This window comes from Calliphora vicina, unplaced genomic scaffold, assembly GCF_958450345.1.
Source record: "Calliphora vicina unplaced genomic scaffold, idCalVici1.1 scaffold_21, whole genome shotgun sequence".
In the NCBI taxonomy this organism is placed as follows: Eukaryota; Metazoa; Arthropoda; class Insecta; order Diptera; family Calliphoridae; genus Calliphora; species Calliphora vicina.
Window position 1 is genome coordinate 228,454 of NW_027052622.1, and position 27,189 is coordinate 255,642.

Below are 27,189 nucleotides of genomic sequence, written 5' to 3' on the forward strand. Positions count from 1 at the left end.
ATTGTCTCATTATGTTCCAAAAACTGTCTTTCATAATATATATGGCTTGTACCGAGCCACTTCCCATATTTCCCGTGGTAGATCAGCAACGATTTTTTTTTGCCATTTTTGATTAACCTTCTTATACCTAAATTCCAACTAGTAATTTTTGTTAAAATTAAATTATAGTTTTCTAGTATTTCTTAGGTTTTATGTTTTTTGCTTTTATTTCCATTTGCATTAATATTACTATATAATTGGGTATTTTTAGTTCCCGATTTTCTTAATTCCCATAAATTGGGTATTTCGACTTCCCGGTTTTTTAAATTCCCAAAATCGACGCTATCTCGTCGACGCTATCTTGGCTCACGTAAAAACTTACCAGCACTGTCAAATCAGCTGTTAATTGTCAAAATTTTCTTAGGCCGTCTGTACACAGTATTTTATAGCCGCAGGAAGATCATTTCACAATATTTGTTAGTAGAAAATATGAAATATTTTACAAAAAAAACTGATAATTTGCATTAAAACACCTTTAAATAATTAGTTTAAGATATTTAAATTATATTCTAGTAAGTTTGAATATTAAATCCATTTAATTTGTTATAGAAAAATACGGTCAAATCGCACTGAAAAGAGTACGTGAGTAGAGAAGAAAAAGTTAAATAACCAATCGCTTACCAACAACAAATATATTCTGTCCCGCTTATTTGAAGTAAATTGTTTAAAATATGGCACACCGATTGTTGAATTCAGCAAAATCTATGGAACGATGCATGAGGCGTAGCTATATGAGCCAAAGAGCTCCAGGAACAGAAAAAGTATGAGACAGATTACAAATTGTTTAGTTGCTAGTAAGTAAATAATTATTGGATTATCTTGCAGGTGCAACGTGGTGCTTTGGTCTTAGAACAAGTTCCTTTAGTACGTTATTTGTTGGAACAAATTAGTCATTTTTGTAAAAAGCCCCCAAAGGGTTTCGAAAAATATTTCGAGGAAGGAAAAGGAAGTGCTAAACCGGCAACCTCTTCAGCCGGAGAATCCGAGGAAGCAGGTGAAAAAAGCGTTGGTGAAGCCCAGGCATCAAAGTCAACACCCAGCCCTCCACAGCAGACAGCAAAAAATGATTGGAACTTTGGTATGTTTGCCAATACAAACAAACAGCAAGGTGGTGGCGGATCGGGTGGTCAGGGACGTCCCATCGGAGAGGGCAGTGATGGTAATCGTGAAAAGTGGTTGGTATTTGGTGCAATAGGTGCGGTAGCATTATTGGGTAGTTTTGCATTCTTTGAAATGGGATATAAAGAAATTTCCTGGAAAGAATTTGTAACCAAGTAAGTGCAAGACTTGTAAATTATTCATAAGTTTCTTAAAATTAATTTGTATTTCAGTTACCTAAACAAAGGTTCGGTCGAAAAACTCGAAGTAGTGAATAAGAAATGGGTGAGAGTTCGATTAATGCCGGGCAATTCACAGGATGCTGGCGGAGTGTTATGGTTCAACATTGGCAGTGTTGATTCGTTTGAACGCAATTTGGAAAATGCTCAAACAGAGCAGGGAGTTGAGCCTTTAAATTATGTACCGGTTATATATCGCACTGAGGTAGAGCCGTCCAGTTTAACGGGCCTATTGCCCACATTATTGATTATTGGGTTCTTGGTTTATATGATGCGTCGATCGGCTGATATGATGGGCAGTGGCAGAGGACGTAAAGGCGGTGGACTATTTGGTGGTGTAATGCAATCTACAGCGAAATTGATTAATTCCAATGAAATTGGTGTTAGATTTAAGTGAGTATACAAATATTTATTACTTTGGTGCGTCATAATTCACGGTAGAGCGTTAATAAACGAATTCGTATCTGATTATTTCGATTATGAACAATTTACAAGCTCAGGGATAGATTACACACAAATAGTTGAGGTAGGGTACAACAGAAACATATACATATATATATTTTTTTTTAAATGTTTGCTTGAATGTACATACACTTGATTAGACAATTTCCAATTGTTTTTCAAACTTTTCCAACTATGTATATGTATGTTTTAAGACCAAACATTTTCAGCCCAATTATGAATAAAAATTCCCTTTTTTTATTTTTAACAATGAATAGGAAAAATGGGAAAAGGGAAAATACTCCCGGGGAATTTTTATTCATAATTGGGCTAAATATTTAAATTGCCTAATATGCATAATCATTTATTCAAAATAAAACTTTTATTTTATCAATGGTTAATAAAACAAATTTTGTGAGAAAATATAATTTCTATAACTTTGATAAAATAAAAATAATTTATTTAATAAGTATATTTTAATTACTGTTAGCAAAAATATAACAAGTAGTCCAAACAGAGAATATGACTAGATTGCCGACTCTCTGAAATAAAACCTACGTCTAAGAGCCATTATTACAACTTGCCTTTAAGTTTGTAAAAGTTAACTTTAAGGGTACCTTTTTCTATTGCTTAAAGTTAATTTTACTTTTTTACTTAAAGGCAAGTTGTAATAATGGCCCTAACCCCCATTAACACGAAGTCTGGTTATGCCTCAACTAATAGTTATACTGTCGATTAAAATTATTTTTGTATGAAAACTGTCAGTATAACTATTAGTTAACACATAACCAGACTTCGTGTTATTGGGGGTAATGCTGTCAAAAAACTAACCCAAGAATAGCAAATTTGAAAAATGTTTGTATGTATTTAGGAATGTAAATGTAATAAATTTGTGTTACACATTTTCGCTTTTATACCATGTTTGTTTGAGAAGTGTGATAAAAGTTGTTTGAACCATGGCACAGTGGTTTAGAAACTTTTTTTTGGAAATAATTCGGTATCTCGGGAGCTATTGGATATATTGTTACGAAATTTCACATATATCCAAATTTAAAATATAAATAGTGCCTAAGAAGATCTACAAAAAATATGCTTACATGTGTAGGTTATCTCTATTAGTTGAAGAGATATTTATGATTATTTATTTTGTTAATTTTGCTCGATCTTCTTATGGTTTTTTAGATGTGGCGGGCCTACGGATGGTCGACATTTTATTTTAAAAATATCATATATTCACGACAAAATCTATATATATAAAAATGGATGTTTGTATGTGGGTATGTATGTATGTATGTATGTATGTTCCGAATGAACTCAAAAACGGATGGACCGATTTTAATAAAATTTTCAGGGAATCTTCAGAAGAGCTTATCGGGTAACACTGTAAAGTCAGATTTTTGATTTTTGGTCTGTGGGCGGAGGGGCGTGGCAAAATCCAATTTTTACAATTTACCGCTAATGCCATCTATATATATAAAAAACGGCGGGACCGATTTTGATGAAATTTTCAGGGTATCTTCAGAAAATCCCAGCGGTTAACACTATAAAGTCAGATTTTTGATATTCGGTCTGTAGGCGGAGGGGTGTGTAAAAATCAAATTTTTACATTATACCGCTAATGCCCTATATTTCATAAAAATGGATGTGTATATGTATGTTTCGTATGGACTCAAAAATGGCTGGACCGATTTTGATGAAATTTTCACGGAATCTTCAGAAAAGCATGAATAAGAAATTTTCATACTCAATTGTTGAATTCATTGGAACCAGCCGAAATGCCACTACATGTATTAACATTGAAGGTTGGATCACCGACTATGTCCGACACTTTATATTAAAATCGAGATGCGATATAAAACAGATGTTTTCTAAGGGCCAGCAACGCGGGCCGGGTTCAGCTAGTCTATATATATAAAAATGGATGTTTGTATGTGGGTATGTATGTATGTATGTATGTATGTATGTATGTTCCGAATGAACTCAAAAACGGATGGACCGATTTTAATGAAATTTTCAGGGAATCTTCAGAAGAGCTTATCGGGTAACACTGTAAAGTCAGATTTTTGATTTTTGGTCTGTGGGCGGAGGGGCGTGGCAAAATCCAATTTTTACAATTTACCGCTAATGCCATCTATATATATAAAAAACGGCGGGACCGATTTTGATGAAATTTTCAGGGTATCTTCAGAAAATCCCAGCGGTTAACACTATAAAGTCAGATTTTTGATATTCGGTCTGTAGGCGGAGGGGTGTGTAAAAATCAAATTTTTACATTATACCGCTAATGCCCTATATTTCATAAAAATGGATGTGTATATGTATGTTTCGTATGGACTCAAAAATGGCTGGACCGATTTTGATGAAATTTTCACGGAATCTTCAGAAAAGCATGAATAAGAAATTTTCATACTCAATTGTTGAATTCATTGGAACCAGCCGAAATGCCACTACATGTATTAACATTGAAGGTTGGATCACCGACTATGTCCGACACTTTATATTAAAATCGAGATGCGATATAAAACAGATGTTTTCTAAGGGCCAGCAACGCGGGCCGGGTTCAGCTAGTTCTAAATAAAATAAAACAAAACTTGGTAACTGTTAGTGATGCCAAACGCGACTGGGTTTTACAAATGCCGGGATTTTAGAAATGTAAATTTCGCGATTTTAGTTAAACGTCAAAAACATCAAATTCAACAATAAAAACTATTTATTTTGTTAATATACATATTTAAGTAAAAATATAACAAAGCAAAAACTAATGCATTAAATTAAAATAAATTTGACACAAAAGACATTTCATATTTATCCCCGTATTCAGAACTTTATAATAATGAGAAATCCATAACAAAACTGACAATTTTACAACCTTTGAATTGAGTACGTATGCTATGTTCATATTAAAAGGATTTTTACTATGAGACCAATCGTGTAAAAATTGCACAATTTTTGTCGAAAATGTTTGTTTCCTCCCTATATTTATATTGAAAATTAAAAGTATTGTTTAATTTTATAACAAAAAGATTCCCTCTGTCTGTTTAAAACACGATAAGGCACAAACGAAAGGAACCATCTGGCTAAAATTATTCACAAATACTCTCTGTTAATAAGATTTGTTTGGTATTGAAAATGGTCCATAATTTCCCCTAGCCCCATACAATTGTACCCGGAATACTGTTTGAGTAGTCATAAATATCTAGATTATGCGACAATCCTTATAAAATTTTGCACAAAATATGTTCTAAGTACTCTGAAATTATACTGTAAAGTATTCCGGAAATCGGGCTACATTTGTCCCTAGTCCAGTTCAAAAAATAACTTGTCTTATAATAATTAATATCGTGATAAAATCGAATAAACAAGTTGTATAGGAAAATAAATCCTTCTACCAACTTTTGTGAGGACCAGTCCAAAATAATATACCCCTATATCAGAAAAATATTTTATTGTCAATAAATAATTTGTATACAATGATATTAACATAAATTTCGATATGTCATTCATTCATAAATGCTGATTCAAATCCCCATAGAAGGCCAAAATTATATATTGATGGTGGGTATACAAGATTCGGCACAGCCGAATTTACCACTCATACTTGTTTTATATTCATATCGACCCCTTTGCGCGAAATTATCGTATGTCACAAATACAAAATTTTACAGGAGAGCTTTATTATTACATTTTTTTGCTTTGGCTGGTATCATTAATACCAAATTATAAATGCTATACAAAAACCGATTTAGTAAATTAAATTTCACATACGTAAAAATAAAAATTGACCTAAGTAGTAATATTTCCATAAATATATCGAAAATAGGTATAATATTTTACTATGTAAGAATGTAACATACGATAATTTCGCGCAAAGGGGTCGATATTATTTAATGTATGGAGCTGACGAAAATAAACTTGTGTAAAAGTCTGTCAATGCAAGGGAAATCTGATTAAAATTAAAAATCTGGCTCCGTTCCGATTTGAAGCGAGATTAGTAGTATAAGTATGATGAAATTTAGCTTTCTATGTATTTTGGGAGCTTTAAAATTCTTCCTAAAATATTAAAAATCTCATAATCCCGGGATTTTTCATATACAAATTGTATACGGTCCCGAAGAAAATTTTTTTCTACAAAAGAAAAAATAGATGTTCTTTTTTAGGAAAAAACTTTACAAATACGGACCTTTTTACATGTTCCAACTTTGGATGCGTGTAACTTTTTATAGGGACGAGATAACTGTTATCAAATAGTCCCGCCCTATCTAAAACACTATGAACAGATCGAGCATAATTAAAAAAAAAACATGTAAGAGAGCTATATTCGGCTGTGCCGAATCTTATATACCCTTCACCAAATTATACTTAAATATATTTTTATTTAAACAAAATCAAATTTTTTTTTAATGTTTTAAAATTTTTTTAAAATTTTTTTTTCCAAATTGTTTTTTAAAAAAAGTTTTTTCAAAATTTTTTTTTTGAAATTTCTTTAATTAATTTTTTTGGAAAAAGAATTTATGACAAAAAAAATTTTTGATGAAAAAAAATTCGGGTTAAAAAATATTTTTTTCCGATTTTGACCCATTGTATGTCCAACTTACTATGGTCTTATATACGTCGTTGCAAAGGTCTTTGAAATATCTATCATTAGATATCCATATTGTCTATATTAATGACTTAGTAATCCAGATATATGTCAAAAATAGGTAAAAAATCGAGGTTGTCCTAGTTTTTTCCTTATATCTCAGCCATTTGTGGACCGATTTTCTCGATTTTAAATAGCGACCGGAAGAATTTCGGAGATATTGATGTATGAATCGTGTATGTAAGTTATTTAGGGGCTTCGGAAAGTTGATTTCAACACACAGACGGACAGACGGACATGGCTATATCGATTCCGCTATCTATAACGATCCAGAATATATATGGGGCATTTCACGTCAAGTGAACCAACTTTTGAAATCGATGTCTTCCGATCGCGATGAAATTTGCACCAATGTTAGTTCTATTGGATAGTAATTCGGACACCATTTTTCAACAAGATCGGTCAAGAACTCTCTGAGTTATAGGAGGTCAAAATTTGACATTTTGGCCAAACAGGTGTTTTTTTTTTATCCATATAACTTATTACCTATTGTTCTTAGCAAAATGTGTCCCAAATAGTTTAGATAGCTATTTATGCAATCTTTCGAAAAAAAAAATTAAAAAAATTTAATAAAATATTTTTGATTTTTTTTTTTAAATCAAAAATATTTTTGACTTTTTTTTTCAAAATGGTCCCTTTTTATTTATTTTTTTTATTTTTTTTAAGAAAGCTTAGGTCTTTTCCTAAGCGACCTATATGGTCGCTTAGTGGGATGCGAGTGGGATATCTATAAAAAAAAATATTTTGTAACTCAAGATTTAAAATTTTTGAATTTTTTTGCAAAATCAAAAACTTTGTTGACTTTTTTTAAAAAAATGGACCTATTTTTTAATTTTTTTTTTTTGCTCAGAAGAAAGCTTATGTGTTTTCCTTTAACACCCTTTTTGTCGCTTAGTGGGATGCGAGTGGGATATCTATAAAAAAATGTTTTGTAACTCAAGACATACAATTTTTTACTTTTTTTTGAAAAATCAAAAACCTTTTTGACTTTTTTTTTCCAAAATGGACTCTTTTTTTATTAATTTTTTTTTCTCAAAAGAAAGCTTAGGTCTTTTCCTTTAAAACCTTTTTGGTCGCTTAGTGGGATGCGAGTGGGATATCTATCAAAATAAATGTTTTGTAACTCAAGACAAATGTTTTTAAATTGATTTTTTTCATATTTGTGTGTAAGTGTTTCTAAAACCTTAAAAATAAAAACCACAACAACTGACCGATAATAGCCACTGGAGGGGTGCAATATGAGGCCGACCGCTATTAATTTTCCACCCCCAAAATTTGACTGAGTTTTGTATCTTGCGGCTTTTTTAGTCAATCCTAGAGGTAGTTTTCAGCGCACGTGATTTTCATTGTTAAAATATCAGGTGCCCCAGAAACAAATTTTTGGAATCAAGTGGAAATATTTTATGGCCCTTCTCCGAAGTACCAGTTTATTTATTATTTTATGACATTTGACTTTAAGAAGTGGGTGGAGAGGTAGAAGTTGACAGGTAGGTTATTTATATGGTGGTTTATTTTTATTATTATTTGTAACATTTGGTTAAACTAGGTACTTTAGTATGTAAGCCCTTCTTGACCCTAATAATAGATTTTAGACTCATTCATTAAAACGTACTACATATATGATCTTAAAAAACTATTTATTGTCATTCTGAAGACATACGGAAATCAGTTTTTTTAAAAACAGCGTTAAAGTTAAGACGTGTGTTATTTACATAAATACTTACAAAATTCAAAATGTCTACGACTTCTAAAAAGGCTAAGGTTGAAAATGAAATTTATTCGTCTTTTTGTTTTAATCCCTTTAACAAAATGAAGCACAGATCATCAGATATGCGAAATATTTCCAACGGCTTATTAAAAAAATTCCCTACGCTGTCAAAACGATTGAAAATTTGTGGATCATGCAGGAAAGAGCTCGGAAAGTTGAACGAATTACCGAATTTGAATAGTAATGAGCCTTGCGTTGAAGTTATTCCAGATGAAGACAAAAGTAATTCCGAGAATGAAGACAGAACTGTTGATGATGATGGTTATTCTAACTTTTCAAATTCAACGAATGAGTGTCGAAACCAATACCATAAGGATGCAGTAGAAGTTCTTGAACAAATAAAAGAGAAATACAAAACGTCACAGAGTGAAGCTGAAAGAATTCAACTTCTCACGCTTGCTCCAAGAACATGGAGTTCTGCAAAAACAATGACTGAGTTTGGAACGTCTCAACGAAAAGCAAGAATTGCTAAACAATTGGTTGCTGAGCATGGGATTCTCACACTCCCAAACAAAAAGAAGGGAAAAACTTTGGAGTGCGATACTAAATCTCTAATAACTCAGTTTTATCAGCGAGATGATATGAGTCGCCTGATGCCAGGGATGAAAGACTGGATGTCTGTACGAATCGAAATATGAAAAAAATTAAAATAGTTCAAATTTAAAAACCTTTGTCTTGAGTTACAAAACATTTATTTTGATAGATATCACACTCGCATCCCACTAAGCGACCAAAAAGGTTTTAAAGGAAAAGACCTAAGCTTTCTTTTGAGAAAAAAAAATTAATAAAAAAAGAGTCCATTTTGGAAAAAAAAAGTCAAAAAGGTTTTTGATTTTTCAAAAAAAAGTAAAAAATTGTATGTCTTGAGTTACAAAACATTTTTTTATAGATATCCCACTCGCATCCCACTAAGCGACAAAAAGGGTGTTAAAGGAAAACACATAAGCTTTCTTCTGAGCAAAAAAAAAAAATTAAAAAATGGGTCCATTTTTTTTAAAAAAAGTCAACAAAGTTTTTGATTTTGCAAAAAAATTCAAAAATTTTAAATCTTGAGTTACAAAATATTTTTTTTATAGATATCCCACTCGCATCCCACTAAGCGACCATATACAAATACGGACCTTTTTACATGTTCCAACTTTGGATGCGTGTAACTTTTTATAGGGACGAGATAACTGTTATCAAATAGTCCCGCCCTATCTAAAACACTATGAACAGATCGAGCATAATTAAAAAAAAAACATGTAAGAGAGCTATATTCGGCTGTGCCGAATCTTATATACCCTTCACCAAATTATACTTAAATATATTTTTATTTAAACAAAATCAAATTTTTTTTTTAATGTTTTAAAATTTTTTTAAAATTTTTTTTTCCAAATTGTTTTTTAAAAAAAGTTTTTTCAAAATTTTTTTTTTGAAATTTCTTTAATTAATTTTTTTGGAAAAAGAATTTATGACAAAAAAAATTTTTGATGAAAAAAAATTCGGGTTAAAAAATATTTTTTTCCGATTTTGACCCATTGTATGTCCAACTTACTATGGTCTTATATACGTCGTTGCAAAGGTCTTTGAAATATCTATCATTAGATATCCATATTGTCTATATTAATGACTTAGTAATCCAGATATATGTCAAAAATAGGTAAAAAATCGAGGTTGTCCTAGTTTTTTCCTTATATCTCAGCCATTTGTGGACCGATTTTCTCGATTTTAAATAGCGACCGGAAGAATTTCGGAGATATTGATGTATGAATCGTGTATGTAAGTTATTTAGGGGCTTCGGAAAGTTGATTTCAACACACAGACGGACAGACGGACATGGCTATATCGATTCCGCTATCTATAACGATCCAGAATATATATGGGGCATTTCACGTCAAGTGAACCAACTTTTGAAATCGATGTCTTCCGATCGCGATGAAATTTGCACCAATGTTAGTTCTATTGGATAGTAATTCGGACACCATTTTTCAACAAGATCGGTCAAGAACTCTCTGAGTTATAGGAGGTCAAAATTTGACATTTTGGCCAAACAGGTGTTTTTTTTTATCCATATAACTTATTACCTATTGTTCTTAGCAAAATGTGTCCCAAATAGTTTAGATAGCTATTTATGCAATCTTTCGAAAAAAAAAATTAAAAAAATTTAATAAAATATTTTTGATTTTTTTTTTTAAATCAAAAATATTTTTGACTTTTTTTTTTCAAAATGGTCCCTTTTTATTTTTTTTTTTTATTTTTTTTAAGAAAGCTTAGGTCTTTTCCTAAGCGACCTATATGGTCGCTTAGTGGGATGCGAGTGGGATATCTATAAAAAAAAATATTTTGTAACTCAAGATTTAAAATTTTTGAATTTTTTTGCAAAATCAAAAACTTTGTTGACTTTTTTTAAAAAAATGGACCTATTTTTTAATTTTTTTTTTTTGCTCAGAAGAAAGCTTATGTGTTTTCCTTTAACACCCTTTTTGTCGCTTAGTGGGATGCGAGTGGGATATCTATAAAAAAATGTTTTGTAACTCAAGACATACAATTTTTTACTTTTTTTTGAAAAATCAAAAACCTTTTTGACTTTTTTTTTCCAAAATGGACTCTTTTTTTATTAATTTTTTTTTCTCAAAAGAAAGCTTAGGTCTTTTCCTTTAAAACCTTTTTGGTCGCTTAGTGGGATGCGAGTGGGATATCTATCAAAATAAATGTTTTGTAACTCAAGACAAATGTTTTTAAATTGATTTTTTTCATATTTGTGTGTAAGTGTTTCTAAAACCTTAAAAATAAAAACCACAACAACTGACCGATAATAGCCACTGGAGGGGTGCAATATGAGGCCGACCGCTATTAATTTTCCACCCCCAAAATTTGACTGAGTTTTGTATCTTGCGGCTTTTTTAGTCAATCCTAGAGGTAGTTTTCAGCGCACGTGATTTTCATTGTTAAAATATCAGGTGCCCCAGAAACAAATTTTTGGAATCAAGTGGAAATATTTTATGGCCCTTCTCCGAAGTACCAGTTTATTTATTATTTTATGACATTTGACTTTAAGAAGTGGGTGGAGAGGTAGAAGTTGACAGGTAGGTTATTTATATGGTGGTTTATTTTTATTATTATTTGTAACATTTGGTTAAACTAGGTACTTTAGTATGTAAGCCCTTCTTGACCCTAATAATAGATTTTAGACTCATTCATTAAAACGTACTACATATATGATCTTAAAAAACTATTTATTGTCATTCTGAAGACATACGGAAATCAGTTTTTTTAAAAACAGCGTTAAAGTTAAGACGTGTGTTATTTACATAAATACTTACAAAATTCAAAATGTCTACGACTTCTAAAAAGGCTAAGGTTGAAAATGAAATTTATTCGTCTTTTTGTTTTAATCCCTTTAACAAAATGAAGCACAGATCATCAGATATGCGAAATATTTCCAACGGCTTATTAAAAAAATTCCCTACGCTGTCAAAACGATTGAAAATTTGTGGATCATGCAGGAAAGAGCTCGGAAAGTTGAACGAATTACCGAATTTGAATAGTAATGAGCCTTGCGTTGAAGTTATTCCAGATGAAGACAAAAGTAATTCCGAGAATGAAGACAGAACTGTTGATGATGATGGTTATTCTAACTTTTCAAATTCAACGAATGAGTGTCGAAACCAATACCATAAGGATTCAGTAGAAGTTCTTGAACAAATAAAAGAGAAATACAAAACGTCACAGAGTGAAGCTGAAAGAATTCAACTTCTCACGATTGCTCCAAGAACATGGAGTTCTGCAAAAACAATGACTGAGTTTGGAACGTCTCAACGAAAAGCAAGAATTGCTAAACAATTGGTTGCTGAGCATGGGATTCTCACACTCCCAAACAAAAAGAAGGGAAAAACTTTGGAGTGCGATACTAAATCTCTAATAACTCAGTTTTATCAGCGAGATGATATGAGTCGCCTGATGCCAGGGATGAAAGACTGGATGTCTGTACGAATCGAAATATGAAAAAAATTAAAATAGTTCAAATTTAAAAACCTTTGTCTTGAGTTACAAAACATTTATTTTGATAGATATCACACTCGCATCCCACTAAGCGACCAAAAAGGTTTTAAAGGAAAAGACCTAAGCTTTCTTTTGAGAAAAAAAAATTAATAAAAAAAGAGTCCATTTTGGAAAAAAAAAGTCAAAAAGGTTTTTGATTTTTCAAAAAAAAGTAAAAAATTGTATGTCTTGAGTTACAAAACATTTTTTTATAGATATCCCACTCGCATCCCACTAAGCGACAAAAAGGGTGTTAAAGGAAAACACATAAGCTTTCTTCTGAGCAAAAAAAAAAAATTAAAAAATGGGTCCATTTTTTTTAAAAAAAGTCAACAAAGTTTTTGATTTTGCAAAAAAATTCAAAAATTTTAAATCTTGAGTTACAAAATATTTTTTTTATAGATATCCCACTCGCATCCCACTAAGCGACCATATAGGTCGCTTAGGAAAAGACCTAAGCTTTCTTAAAAAAAATAAAAAGGGACCATTTTGAAAAAAAAAGTCAAAAATATTTTTGATTTAAAAAAAAAAATCAAAAATATTTTATTAAATTTTTTTAATTTTTTTTTTCGAAAGATTGCATAAATAGCTATCTAATCTATTTGGGACACATTTTGCTAAGAACAATAGGTAATAAGCAGGGAAACCAAAATATGCAAATGTATGTTTTTTCTGGTTAGTCTAATGGGCACATGGATAAGATATTTACACGTTTCAGAACTATTTAAGAATTTTGGCATCGATTTCTTAGTGCATATTTTTGCATATATTTGTTTTAGGAGCATATTTATGTCATATTTTTGCGTTTTAGAGCATATTTTACTGTTTAATAGCATATTTTGACTTTATCAAAAACAAATTTTGTCTTACTTATTTTCGCTTTTGTGTTACAGGTTTTTACTTCCTTTTTTTAAAATTCAAAATTGAAAAACATATTTTTTTTAATATAAAATAAGCACTATTTTAATAATAGCGCCATCTAAATATCAAATTTTAGTTCTAATTCAAACTCAACCGTTCTAAGTGTTAAAGAAATATTAGTCAAACACTAAAGTCGGTTCTTTTTAAAAACAACTTTAAAATAAAAAAAACCTGCTTTTTATTAATTTGCAACCATAGTCAAAATTAAAGTATGTTTTAAATTGAACCGACTTTAACTGGGTGCCACCGCAAATGTAGAAAATGTGTTCATACAATATACAACAAAAAACAGACAAGTGGCAACGCTGAACAGCTGACATACAAAATAAAAAAAAATCCAAAAAACGTAAACAATAAAAGTTACAGGGACATCTAAAGAATGAAAGTTGTATGTTGTGGAAAAATGGAAAAGATAAGATTAATATCATAATTACGATATTTTGGTACTAATTTTATTGATAACTGTTCAATAATTGCAAAATCTCTACCAATATATTGTAACTTAAACATTTTTTACTTTGTGACGAACATTTTTACTTGGTGAAGAACAGCTGATGCTGTTGTTAAACAACTTCAGCTAGTTTTATATTTAGAGTCGACTTCAACGTCAGAAGTATACTTTAAAGTGTCTATGATAGACCTAAAGTCCACTCTTAAGTAAAGTCGAGTTTAATTCTCTTAAAATGTACTTTTTTTTTTGACTATGATTATGGGCCATTATCTTTTAAATTCGCTCCATAACATCAATTGATGTCGAAAGAATATTTTCTATGATAAAAATGTTTTCAGATCCAATAGACAACGATTTTTATTTGAAAATTTAAGTCAACATTTTGTAATTACAATAATAATCTTAATTGAAGAAGTGACTTTATATTTATATAAAATATCATCAAAAATACCTCTCGAGGACTTTTCATAACTTACGTTCCTATCGTTTTTATGTTGTATTTATTTTTTGTTATACTTTTTAGTTCTTGTTATTTTTGTTTATTTTATGTTACTTTACCTTTTTAGAAATGAAATACTTTTTGGTTAACAATTATGTAAAAGTTTGTTTTTTAAGAGCATATTTTTTAAATTTTAAGAGCATATTTTAAAGTTTTTACTGCATATTTAAAGCGCTTAAAACGTTTTTTTTAGAGCATATTTCCGGTTTCCCTGGTAATAAGTTATATGGATAAAAAAAAACACCTGTTTGGCCAAAATGTCCTATAACTCAGAGAGTTCTTGACCGATCTTGTTGAAAAATGGTGTCCGAATTACTATCCAATAGAACTAACATTGGTGCAAATTTCATCGCGATCGGAAGACATCGATTTCAAAAGTTGGTTCACTTGACGTGAAATGCCCCATATACTTTATGGGGTCGCAAATGAAAAATGTGGAAATTACAAACGGAATGACAAACTTATATATACCCTTGCCACTCATGGTGAAGGGTATAATAAATCAATAAACCTAAATATCTCTTCAACTAATAGAGATAACCTACACATGGAAGCATATTTGTAGATCTTAAGGACTATTTATATTTTTTTAAGTTTCAGCTCATTCGGATCATAAATGCATTTTTGGCGATTTTTATACCCTTCACCATGAGTGGCAAGGGTATATATAAGTTTGTCATTCCGTTTGTAATTTCCACATTTTTCATTTGCGACCCCATAAAGTATATATATTCTGGATCGTTATAGATAGCGGAATCGATATAGCCAAGTCCGTCTGTGTGTTGAAATCAACTTTCCGAAGCCCCCAAATAACATATATACATGATTCATATATCAATATCACCGGAATTCTTCCGGCTCGGTTGCTATTTAAAATCGAGAAAATCGGTCCACAAATGGCTGAGATATAAGGAAAAAACCAGGACAACCTCGATTTTTTGCCTATTTTTGACCTATATCTGGATTACTAAGTCATTAATATAGACAATATGGATATCTAATGATAGATATTTCAAAGACCTATGCATCGACGTATATAAGACCATAGGACCTGGGCTGAGATATAACCAAAAAAACCAAAACACAATGTAATTTGTTATTGTTTTCAATGTCGTCAAACAAATCTTTCTTTGTATGTATGTATGTATGTGTTTTTTTGTCAATCTTCAGCAATGCGAATTTATATACCAGGTGGTGTCGATTCTACAACAAGTACAACATTTACAAAAACCACTTGCAATTTGTTTTTGTTTATGTGGTTTAAGCTGTCAAAGTTTGCCTGTTGTTTTTGTTACTTTTACGTTTGTTGTAGCATTCGCCGAAACAAACACAGGATAATTGACAGCTCAAACATCCAAACAACATTAATCAGCTTTGCAATCAACACCACCTGGTATATAAATTCGCCTTGAGAGAGAGCTTTTTATAATGTGTTCTCAAAAGAGCAACTCTCTCACGCGTACACAGAACCAGTGTTGCTATATATTTTTTGAAGAAAACTTTTTATTTCTAAGTACATACTAAAATTACAATTCGTACATATATGTAATCAACCTGAGATAATTTATGTGAATTTAGTGCTGGAGACACTTTCAATATATTCAAATCAATCTCCCCATTTAGTGAATGAATTTGGGGACTATCATTTTGAAATCATCGGTTCAACTTATTGATATCAATTTTCCAAAAAAAACTTTTTTTTAAAAAATAAAACTTTTTGCGTCTCAAAAACCTTGCTAAAAAGGGAAAACTTGACATATGGTAACACTGCACAGAACACATATTGTACAAAAACAACAACCACGTTGTTTGAGCATGTTGCGTTTGCACTTATTTCATTTTTGTGGTTGTTTGTTGCTATTGTCAACAAATAATTGAGCAACGCAACCAAATGTACAAAAACAACAGGTACTTTGTTTTTGTTAAAAGATAGTCGATCTGTCAAAGTTGCCTGTTGTTGTTTTTGCTTTTGGGTTTGTTGTATTTTTCGCCACAACAATCACAAGTGAATTGACAGTTCACTTGTCTAAACAGTTCGCCTTGACCACAAAGTATACAGAGACGTCAAATTTGACAGTTCAATAACACTAAAATCAGCTTTTTTTGAAATTGTTTCGATAGAAAGAGAAAACAAATTTGCGGTTTAATACAGACAGTGCGTTAAAACTAACAACTATAAAAATAAGCACAAAACCAAACCAGTTGAAATTGTTTCGAGCGAAAGAGACAAATATATTTTTTTTGCCGTGTCGCCTCTGTATACTTTGTGCCTTGACTCCCATATTGTTATTCTATTTTTTTAGCCGTTTTGTAAACATGAAAGCAAGGTGCATTTAATAAGGTGCCATCGGCAGCACAGCTGATTATAGAAATAGCTCGCACAAATGTCAAACTACATATATAAAAAATATTCGCCCGTACGTCCGTATGTCAAACTCTATATATAAAAAATAAGTGAATTCGCCTGTATTTATTTCAATTCGCCACTGCTGTCACCTTGTTAAATACGCCTTGCATGAAAGTAAATAAACATTTCAGAAAAAGCTTTTTGTTCGATTGTTGTGTTTAATTCTTTTATTAATACCCTTCATCATAAGTGGCAAGGCCAAGGTGCATTTAATAAGGTGCCATCGGCAGCACAGCTGTTTATAGAAATAGCACGCACAAATGTCAAACTACATATATAAAAAATATTCGCCCGTACGTCCGTATGTCAAACTCTATATATAAAAAATAAGTGAATTCGCCTGTATTTATTTCAATTCGCCACTGCTGTCACCTTGTTAAATACGCCTTGGGCAAGGCTATATACATTAGAGTGACAATCAGTTGTATGGAAAAAATTTTTTGTTAAAATTTTGAAGAGTGCCGGGTGGAATATTGTGACACTAGGCCTAAAAGTTAAGTGCTGAAAATTTGAGCCAAATCGGGCAACGATTTCTGGACGCGCATCGAGGTCAAAGTTCAGATATATGCAAAATTTTACTATTTATATGGAATAAATAGGTGAAACTCGTTAAATTTCTGCATTGTTTTCTAGAAATGTATAGATTTATTTATATTAACGAATATTACATTAAACAATTTTTTTTGGAAGTTAACCCTGCATCTCCTTTGGGTCAAAATGACCCAAAAACTGTGTTATCGCCAAAATTCGGAAAAAATTCAAATTTTTCAGATATTTTAAAAATTTTGCTACTAAATAAATAATTTTGCAATTGAATGCAAAAGAATCGAAATATGTACGTAATTATCGCTGTAATGAGATATAAATGACAACATTTGGTTAAAAAATGTTAAAGTTATTACAAAATCGCCAGACCATTAACGTGTTTCAGGCCAATTGAACAAAAAATTCAGGAAAAAAAATTAACATATTTCGAGAAAAATTAAAATATAAGTTAATTTTTATTTAAAATATATCAGTATTTACTTGTGTATATGTTTTTGTCTTCGTAGGATACCGTTAACCTATTCACAGGTATGGCCAAAAAAATAATTTTTTTTAACGGCTGTTTCAAATCTCCATTTTCAAATTTTTAAAAATTTTCTTAAACAAATTTCAGAATTTTTTGATCATCACATTGGGATTTATTGAGATCAAAATAGGGAATAAAAATATGAAAAAGTTAAGTCAATACCTCTTACAGTTTTTCCGTACCTGCGATTTAAATTTTGCGATTTTCAAGAAAAACAAATTTTTTGCCCATATTTAGGCGAATGAGCCCAATTTCCTTACTGTTATAAATTTTAAGTAAAACTTATTCATAATATTACAATCCTGGTAATTTTAATTACGGTCTGAAAGTTTTACTAAAATCGGAAAACGATAACCTTAAAATCGTGAAGGTCAAAGGTCAAATTTTTCAATATATGGAATTTCTAATGAAAAGATAGCGAAATGTTATATATTTTTGGTCCGATTATAATGAAACTTGAGGAAAGTATAGCATAAAGTCCAGAATTTAAAATAACAGCACAAAAATGGAAATTAACCCCTAGCAGCACTTGGGGTCCAAATTACCCTCAACTTTTAAAATCACGAAAAACACAGCCATTTTGACCCCAAGTGCTCTTAAAGGATTAAATCCATTTTTGCACTGTTGTTGTAAATGTTAGACCCCAATGTATATTTTGCTCAAGTTTCATTAAAATCGGCCCAAAAATATATAACATTTCGCTATCTTTTCTTTAGGAATTCTAAATATTGAAAAGATTGACCTTTGACCTTCACGATTTAAGGTTATCGTTTTCCGATTTTAGTAAAACTTTTTCTTGAAAATCGCAAAATTTAAATCACAGGTACGGAAAAACTGTCAGAGGTATTGACATAATTTTTTCAGATTTTTATTCCCTATTTTGATCTCAATAAATCCCAATGTGATGATCAAAAAATTCTGAAATTTGTTTAACAAAATTTTTAAAAATTTGAAAATGGAGATTCGATTGGCCATACCTGCGAATTAACGATATCCTACGAAGACAAAAACTCGTACACAAGTAAATACGGATATATTTTAAATAAAAAATAGCTTTTATTTTAATTTTTCTCGAAATATGTTAATTTTGTTCCTAAATTTTATGTTCAAGTGGCCTGAGACACGTTAATGGTCTGGCGAATTTGTAATAACTTTAACATTTTTTAACCAAATTTTGTCATTTATATCTCATTACAACGATAATTATGTACATATTTTGATTCTTTTGCATTCAATTGCAAAAGTATTTATTTAGTAGCAATATTTTTTTAAAAACTGAAAAATTTACATTTATCTCTAATTTTGACGATAATACAGTTTTTGGGTAATTTTGTCCCAAAGGAGATACAGGGTTAATTTCCAAAAAAAATTTTTAATGTAATATTCATTAATATAAATAAATCTACATATTTATAGAAAACAATGCAGAAAGTTAACGAGTTTCAGCTATTTATTCCATATAAATAGTATAATTTTGCATATATCTGAACTTTGACCTCGATGCGCGTCCAGAAATCGTTGCCCGATTTGGCTCAAATTTTCAGCAAATTGTCTATAGAAAGTGCTGTTGAATACGAGATTTTCTATAGAAAATGCTGTTATAATAGACAAGATTTTTAAAGAAAATGGTGTTTTTCATACGATTTTCTATAGAAAATACTGTTATACACAACATGTCCAAAAAATATAGTTATAGACAAGATTTTCTATAGAAAATTATTTTATTTCCTATAGAAAAATGTTACACTCAAGATTTTCAACAGAAAATATAGTTATACTTAAGATTTTCTACAGCAAAAACACAAGATTGTTTATACAAAATATTGTTCTACGCAAGATTTTCTATAGAAAATATTGTTCTACACAAGATTTTCTATAGAAAATATCGTCATACATTGTTATACTCAAGATTTTCTACAGAAAATGTTGTTCTACACAAGATTTTCTACAGAAAATGTTGTTCTACACAAGATTTTCTACAGAAAATGTTGTTCTACACAAGATTTTCTACAGAAAATGTTGTTCTACACAAGATTTTCTACAGAAAATGTTGTCCTACACAAGATTTTCTACAGAAAATGTTTTCTACACAAGATTTTCTACAGAAAATGTTGTTCTACACAAGATTTTCTACAGAAAATGTTGTTCTACACAAGATTTTCTACAGAAAATGTTGTTCTACACAAGATTTTCTACAGAAAATGTTGTTCTACACAAGATTTTCTACAGAAAATGTTGTTATACAGAAGATTTTCTATAGAAAATGTTGTTCTACACAAGATTTTCTACAGAAAATGTTGTTCTACACAAGATTTTCTACAGAAAATGTTGTTATACAGAAGATTTTCTACAGAAAATGTTGTTATACAGAAGATTTTCTATAGAAAATGTTGTTCTACACAAGATTTTCTACAGAAAATGTTGTTCTACACAAGATTTTCTACAGAAAATGTTGTTCTACACAAGATTTTCTACAGAAAATGTTGTTCTACACAAGATTTTCTACAGGAAATGTTGTTCTACACAAGATTTTCTACAGAAAATGTTGTTCTACACAAGATTTTCTACAGAAAATGTTGTTATACAGAAGATTTTCTATAGAAAATGTTGTTCTACACAAGATTTTCTACAGAAAATGTTGTTCTACACAAGATTTTCTACAGAAAATGTTGTTCTACACAAGATTTTCTACAGAAAATTTTGTTCTACATAAGATTTTCTACAGAAAATGTTGTTCTACACAAGATTTTCTACAGAAAATGTTGTTCTACACAAGATTTTCTACAGAAAATGTTGTTCTACACAAGATTTTCTACAGAAAATATTGTTATAGACAAGATTTTCTACAGAAAATATTGTTATAGACAAGATTTTCTACAGAAAATATTGTTATAGACAAGATTTTCTACAGAAAATATTGTTATAGACAAGATTTTCTACAGAAAATATTGTTATAGACAAGATTTTCTACAGAAAATATTGTTATAGACAAGATTTTCTACAGAAAATATTGTTATAGACCAGATTTTCTACAGAAAATATTGTTATAGACCAGATTTTCTACAGAAAATATTGTTATAGACAAGATTTTCTACAGAAAATATTGTTATACACAAGATTTTCTACAGAAAATATTGTTATAGACAAGATTTTCTACAGAAAATATTGTTATAGACAAGATTTTCTACAGAAAATATTGTTATAGACAAGATTTTCTACAGAAAATATTGTTATAGACAAGATTTTCTACAGAAAATATTGTTATAGACAAGATTTTCTACAGAAAATATTGTTATAGACAAGATTTTCTACAGAAAATATTGTTATAGACAAGATTTTCTACAGAAAATATTGTTATAGACAAGATTTTCTACAGAAAATATTGTTATAGACAAGATTTTCTACCGAAAATATTGTTATAGACAAACTATGGATGTAATCACTTCATTATACCCTTCACCATGAGTGGCAAGGGTATATATAAGTTTGTCATTCCGTTTGTAATTTCTACATTTTTCATTTGCGACCCCACAAAGTATATATATTCTGAATCGTTATAGATAGCGGAGTCGATATAGCCATGTCAGTCTGTGTGTTGAAATCAACTTTCTGAAGCCCCCAAATAACATGCATACACGAATGATACATCAATATCTCCGAAATTCTTCCGGCTCGGTTGCTATTTAAAATCGAGAAAATCGGTCCACAAATGGCTGAGATATAAGGAAAAAACCAGGACAACCTCGATTTTTGACCTATTTTTGACCCATATCTGGATTACTAAATCATTATTATAGACAATATGGATATCTGATGATAGATATTTCAAAGACCTGTGCAACGACGTATATAAGACCATAGTAAGTTGGACCTACAATGGGTCAAAATCGGAAAAAATATTTTTTAACCCGAATTTTTTTTTTCATATTAAAAAAATGAAAAACTAAAAAAAATTTTTTTTAAAATTAAAAAAAATTATAAAATTTAAAAAAAAAATTTTCAAAAAAATTTAAAAAACAATTTTGAAAAAACAACTGGAAAAAAATTTAACTTTTGTTTACCTAAAAATATTTAAAATTTTTATTTTAAAGTATAATTTGGTGAAGGGTATATAAGATTCGGCACAGCCGAATATAGCTCTCTTTCTTGTGTTTTCATTTGATTTGTGCGCGTTTTTAGATTTTTTTTCGATAAACTTAATTCATTTCATTTATTATCGCAATTCAGTAATATATAAAACAAAAACAAATTATTGAAATTTTGTTTTTGCTATCCACATAAATATCACTTTGGTGACGTGATTTACAAAATTAGGGCCATAGTTTTTTTTAAGTATGTCATAGAGTCGGACTACTTGTATTTACTTTAGTACAGATTATTACAACAAATGATACTTGTCAAAAAAGTAATATCGAATGCAAGATGTATTAACAAGGTGGCAGCGTAACTACAACAATTACAACAATACAAAAACAATAGTCACTTTTGTTTTGTGTAAAACCGTGTAAACTGTCAAAAAAAATTCACAAAAACGCACTTTTATGAATGAAATAGATTTTTTTTAACACTTTTAAATATTTTATGCACATAAAGCTGTGAAAAATACTCACTTTTTTAAATATAAAATAATCTTTTTAATCTTATAACAAATTTAAAAATGTTTGTAAACAAGCTTTTGACATTTCACAAGGCAAAACACGAGTAGAGCAAAAAATAGTCAGCTGGCGTTACGCTGCCACCTGGTTAAATATGCCTTGATCGAATGGTTATGGTTATTTTGATGCTATACAACAGTGATGTTCACGCCATACAACAATTGTTTGAAAAATTTACACACATTTGTTATGCTCTTTTAAAGACTTTTGTTCATTCATCGCTGAGCATGCGAAGAAAACACATGTGGCGGACTATCGTCATTTTTTTTTCAGAAATTTATTAAGCATTGTTGTTGGTTGTTTTTGTTCGAAGCATAGCAAACACTCGCGTTTCAATTACAATTGAACACAATAAGACAAAGTCAGAAATAAATACAAAATTTAAGAGAATTTCGGACTTACAATGTATATTTTTTAATTTTTTGCTTGAAATATAAATTACTTCATTTAATAAATTGGTTTTATTTGACAAAAATTCTAAATCTAAACATTCTTCATTTTGTTATTATTTTAAGTGTTTGATATTATGTTTGCTGGGTAGCTCTCTCACGAATACATCTTCATTTTTATTTTAGAACATCACTGCCAAGGTGCATTTAATAAGGGCCATCGACAGCACAGCTGATTATAGAAATAGCACGCACAAATGTCAAACTACATATATAAAAAATATCCGCCCGTACGCCCGTATGTCAAACTCTATATAAAAAAAATAAGTGAATTCGCCTGTATTTATTTCAATTCGCCACTGCTGTCACCTTGTTAAATACGCCTTGATCACTGCCAAGGCGTATTAATCAGCTGTGCTGCCGATGGCACCTTATAGGGGGGTCAGACGGCATGTATTGCTTGTGTATTGGGACATGTATTCGATACATATGGAATTCCATGTGTATGTCATAATTCACATTATACATACGATTCATAATTTCCACGTTCAAACGTACATATGTAATTGCATGTGACATAACCTCTATAAGTTTATATGTTTATTGTTTTTAACAATATATTTATTTAAAACATTTTTAAATCACAATAAATATATTTAATGCAATGAAACTTATTTTATTATGATTTTTCTTTACTCGCTTTTGTTTTGTTTTTTTTTATTTTGCACTCACACAGTGTTGTATTTGAAAATACAACACTGTTATACACACGAAAATAGAACATGCTCTAATTGCCAAAAATGTCACGAGTAATACACATGTATTTTACATACACAAAGTTTCATGTGGATCACACAGTATGTATATGTTTACATATGGAAAAATGTCCCAATACATGGCACAAAACACAAGCAATACATGCCGTCTGACCCCCCTTTTATTAAATGCACCTTGGGTTGTGGTTTGCAGGGCGAGAGAAAAAATAATATTCTCTCCAAAGTAAATTAATAAAGTAGACTCAGTAGAACAGCTGACTATTTTTTTTACTTTGGTCTGAACTGTCAATTCACTTGTGGTTGTTGTGGCGAAAAATACAACAAGCCCAAAAGCAAAAACAACAACAGGCAACTTTGACAGCTCAGACCTTAAACCAAAAACAAAATTGCTTGTGGTTTTTGTAAATGTTGTATTTGTTGTAGTACTGTCGCTACTTTATTAATTTACTTTGATTCTCTCCAAACCACAAAAATTTTTACATTTTCTTTTGTTTGTTTTCTATTACCATATTAAAGGGGGGTCAGACGGCATGTATTGCTTGTGTTTTGTGCCATGTATTGGGACATTTTTCCATATGTAAACATATACATAACGTGTGATCCACATGAAACTTTGTGTATGTAAAATACATGTGTATTACTCGTGACATTTTTGGCAATTAGAGCATGTTCTATTTTCGTGTGTATAACAGTGTTGTATTTTCAAATACAACACTGTGTGAGTGCAACATAAAAAAAAACAAAACAAAAGCGAGTAAAGAAAAATCATAATAAAATAAGTTTCATTGCATTAAATATATTTATTGTGATTTAAAAATGTTTTAAATAAATATATTGTTAAAAACAATAAACATATAAACTTATAGAGGTTATGTCACATGCAATTACATATGTACGTTTGAACGTGGAAATTATGAATCGTATGTATAATGTGAATTATGACATACACATGGAATTCCATATGTATCGAATACATGTCCCAATACACAAGCAATACATGCCGTCTGACCCCCCTATTAGTGAAACCAGCTGATTCATATCTGTATAATTTGTGTACTTTGGTTTAAATAATTCACTCAAATGTCAGACCAAGGCGTATTTAACAAGGTGACAGCAGTGGCGAATTGAAATAAATACAGGCGAATTCACTTATTTTTTATATATAGAGTTTGACATACGGGCGTACGGGCGAATATTTTTTATATATGTAGTTTGACATTTGTGCGTGCTATTTCTATAATCAGCTGTGCTGCCGATGGCACCTTATTAAATGCACCTTGTGTCAGACAATTGATTTGGCCACACGGTTGACCTTATTCTATTTGTATCATGATGTGACCAACTATTAATGTCCAAAATCTGTCACAATTAAAATCACACAAACAAATTTAAATTTTTACTCCATTGCAGAGATGTTGCTGGTTGCGAAGAGGCTAAAATTGAAATCATGGAATTTGTTAATTTTCTCAAAAATCCTCAACAGTACATTGATTTAGGAGCAAAAATACCGAAAGGTGCCATGTTGACTGGTCCTCCTGGCACGGGTAAAACATTACTCGCCAAAGCCACCGCAGGAGAAGCTAACGTGCCTTTTATTACGGTTTCCGGATCAGAGTTTTTGGAAATGTTTGTTGGTGTGGGTCCCTCAAGAGTGCGTGATATGTTTGCAATGGCACGCAAAAATGCTCCTTGTATTCTGTTCATAGATGAAATCGATGCTGTTGGTCGTAAACGCGGCGGTAAATCATTTGGTGGGCATTCAGAGCAGGAGAATACACTAAATCAATTGCTTGTCGAAATGGATGGTTTCAATACGACCACGAACGTTGTAGTGTTGGCAGCTACAAATCGTGTTGATATATTAGATAAAGCACTTTTGCGGCCAGGACGTTTTGATAGACAAATATATGTTCCAGCTCCAGATATTAAAGGTAGAGCAAGTATCTTCAAAGTCCATTTGGTTCCTCTCAAAACGCAATTGGACAAGCAAGAATTGGCTCGAAAAATGGCTGCATTAACTCCAGGTTTTACTGGTGCCGATATAGCAAATGTGTGTAATGAGGCTGCTTTGATAGCTGCCAGAGATTCAAATGATTACATCGTGCAAAAGCATTTTGAACAAGCTATTGAACGTGTTATTGCAGGTATGGAAAAGAAAACGAATGTTTTGGCGCCGGAGGAAAAGAAAACTGTAGCTCATCACGAGGCGGGACATGCTGTTGCTGGCTGGTTCTTAGAACATGCTGATCCCCTTCTTAAGGTATCCATAATACCCAGAGGGAAAGGTTTGGGTTACGCCCAGTACTTGCCCAAAGATCAATATTTACTATCTAAAGAGCAATTATTCGATCGTATGTGCATGACTTTGGGTGGTCGGGTAGCCGAAGAGATCTTCTTCCAACGTATTACAACTGGAGCCCAAGATGATTTGAAGAAAATAACTGACAGTGCTTATGCACAAATTGTACGCTTCGGCATGAACGAAAGAGTAGGCCAAGTCAGTTTTGACGCAGGCCAATCGGGTGATCCCGTCTTTGCTAAACCCTATTCCGAAGAAACTGCACAAATGATTGACGAGGAAGTACGTAGCTTAATTAAAGAAGCACACAAAGTAACTACCGAGTTGTTGATGAAACACAAAGAAAATGTAAAGAAGGTAGCCGAACGTTTGTTGAAAAATGAAGTATTGAGTCGTGACGACATGATTGAATTACTAGGTCCCAGACCATTCAAAGAAAAGTCAACCTACGAAGAATTTGTAGAGGGTACAGGCTCATTTGAAGAAGATACCACTTTGCCTAAGGGTTTGCAGGATTGGAACAAGGAGAAAAATCCTGAATCAACTACACCTCCACCACCAAAACCTGCAGCCACAGCTTCATAGATAGTGTTAAATAATATTCACTTCAACTTAAAATGTCTATGTTTTGTTTACTATAACAACTTCTATATAAACCTTGTTATCTAAGTATCATATAAATACACACATATGTATAATTTGTTTTACTTCTGTCTAATAATTATTTAATTTGTGTTATGTATTGTTTTACACATACAGTGACTCACAGCTTATTTGATACAGGTAAAATTATTTTAGAAAATCGAAAATAAATCAATGTTCATTCAATTTATCAAACAAATTTTATATAAAATTCTATATCAGTGATGTTCACGCCATACCAGTGATGTTAACCGTACGGTAATTACCGTATTGTACGGTAATTTAGACCTCCGTACGGTAGGCAGGTAATTTCTACATTTGTACGGTAATTTTAAAAAGTTTAAATTTTCAAGAATTATATCCCAAAAGTAATATTTCCATAATGGGTCTACATATGATATACATATTTCTCATTAAAATAATCATAAAATTTTGAGGATGATGATAACCAACTACCGCTGGACAAAATATATCTATGCGGTAAAGTAATCGCAAGTTTTCCAGGAATGGATATTTCAACATACAAATTTGTATTAAAAACTGATTGCAAAAATTTTTTTGAATCAAATGCAATCATTAAAAACATTGACGTAATAAAACCCCAATTGTTCGATACCAATATTTCTGTAATTCCATTAGTTTTGCATTTCCCAGAAGCTGTTCAAATGAATAAATTTAATGAAATTGATAAGGAATTTAAGCTTATAAGGCAAATAAAAGATCTTGATAAAAATGGCATTCTGCTGTTTTACAAACTTGGTCCTATATTCAAAACCCTCTATCTTTGATATTCACGAAAATTACATTTTGATGGTAAAATGTTCAATAAAA

The 27,189-nt window shown here is 30.9% G+C and overlaps 1 protein-coding gene across 1 annotated transcript; it reads left to right on the top strand.

Annotated features, from left to right (window-relative positions):
* Nucleotides 1–416: 416 nt before the first annotated feature.
* Nucleotides 417–26,423, top strand: Afg3l2 (AFG3 like matrix AAA peptidase subunit 2). The gene is made up of 5 exons (XM_065514849.1): nucleotides 417–455; nucleotides 589–800; nucleotides 865–1,313; nucleotides 1,371–1,769; nucleotides 24,828–26,423. Exons 2-5 carry the CDS (start codon nucleotides 711–713, stop codon nucleotides 26,299–26,301), a joined length of 2,412 nt encoding a protein of 803 aa, XP_065370921.1. The 5' UTR covers nucleotides 417–455; nucleotides 589–710; the 3' UTR covers nucleotides 26,302–26,423.
* The last annotated feature ends 766 nt before the right edge of the window (nucleotides 26,424–27,189 follow it).

Coding starts and splice junctions, on each gene's coding strand:
- Afg3l2 (XM_065514849.1), top strand. CDS start 711: ATGGCACACCGATTGTTGAATTCAGCAAAATCTATGGAACGATGCATG. Junction 1,314..1,370: donor TGGAAAGAATTTGTAACCAA/GTAAGTGCAAGA, acceptor TTTGTATTTCAG/TTACCTAAACAAAGGTTCGG. Junction 1,770..24,827: donor GAAATTGGTGTTAGATTTAA/GTGAGTATACAA, acceptor ACTCCATTGCAG/AGATGTTGCTGGTTGCGAAG.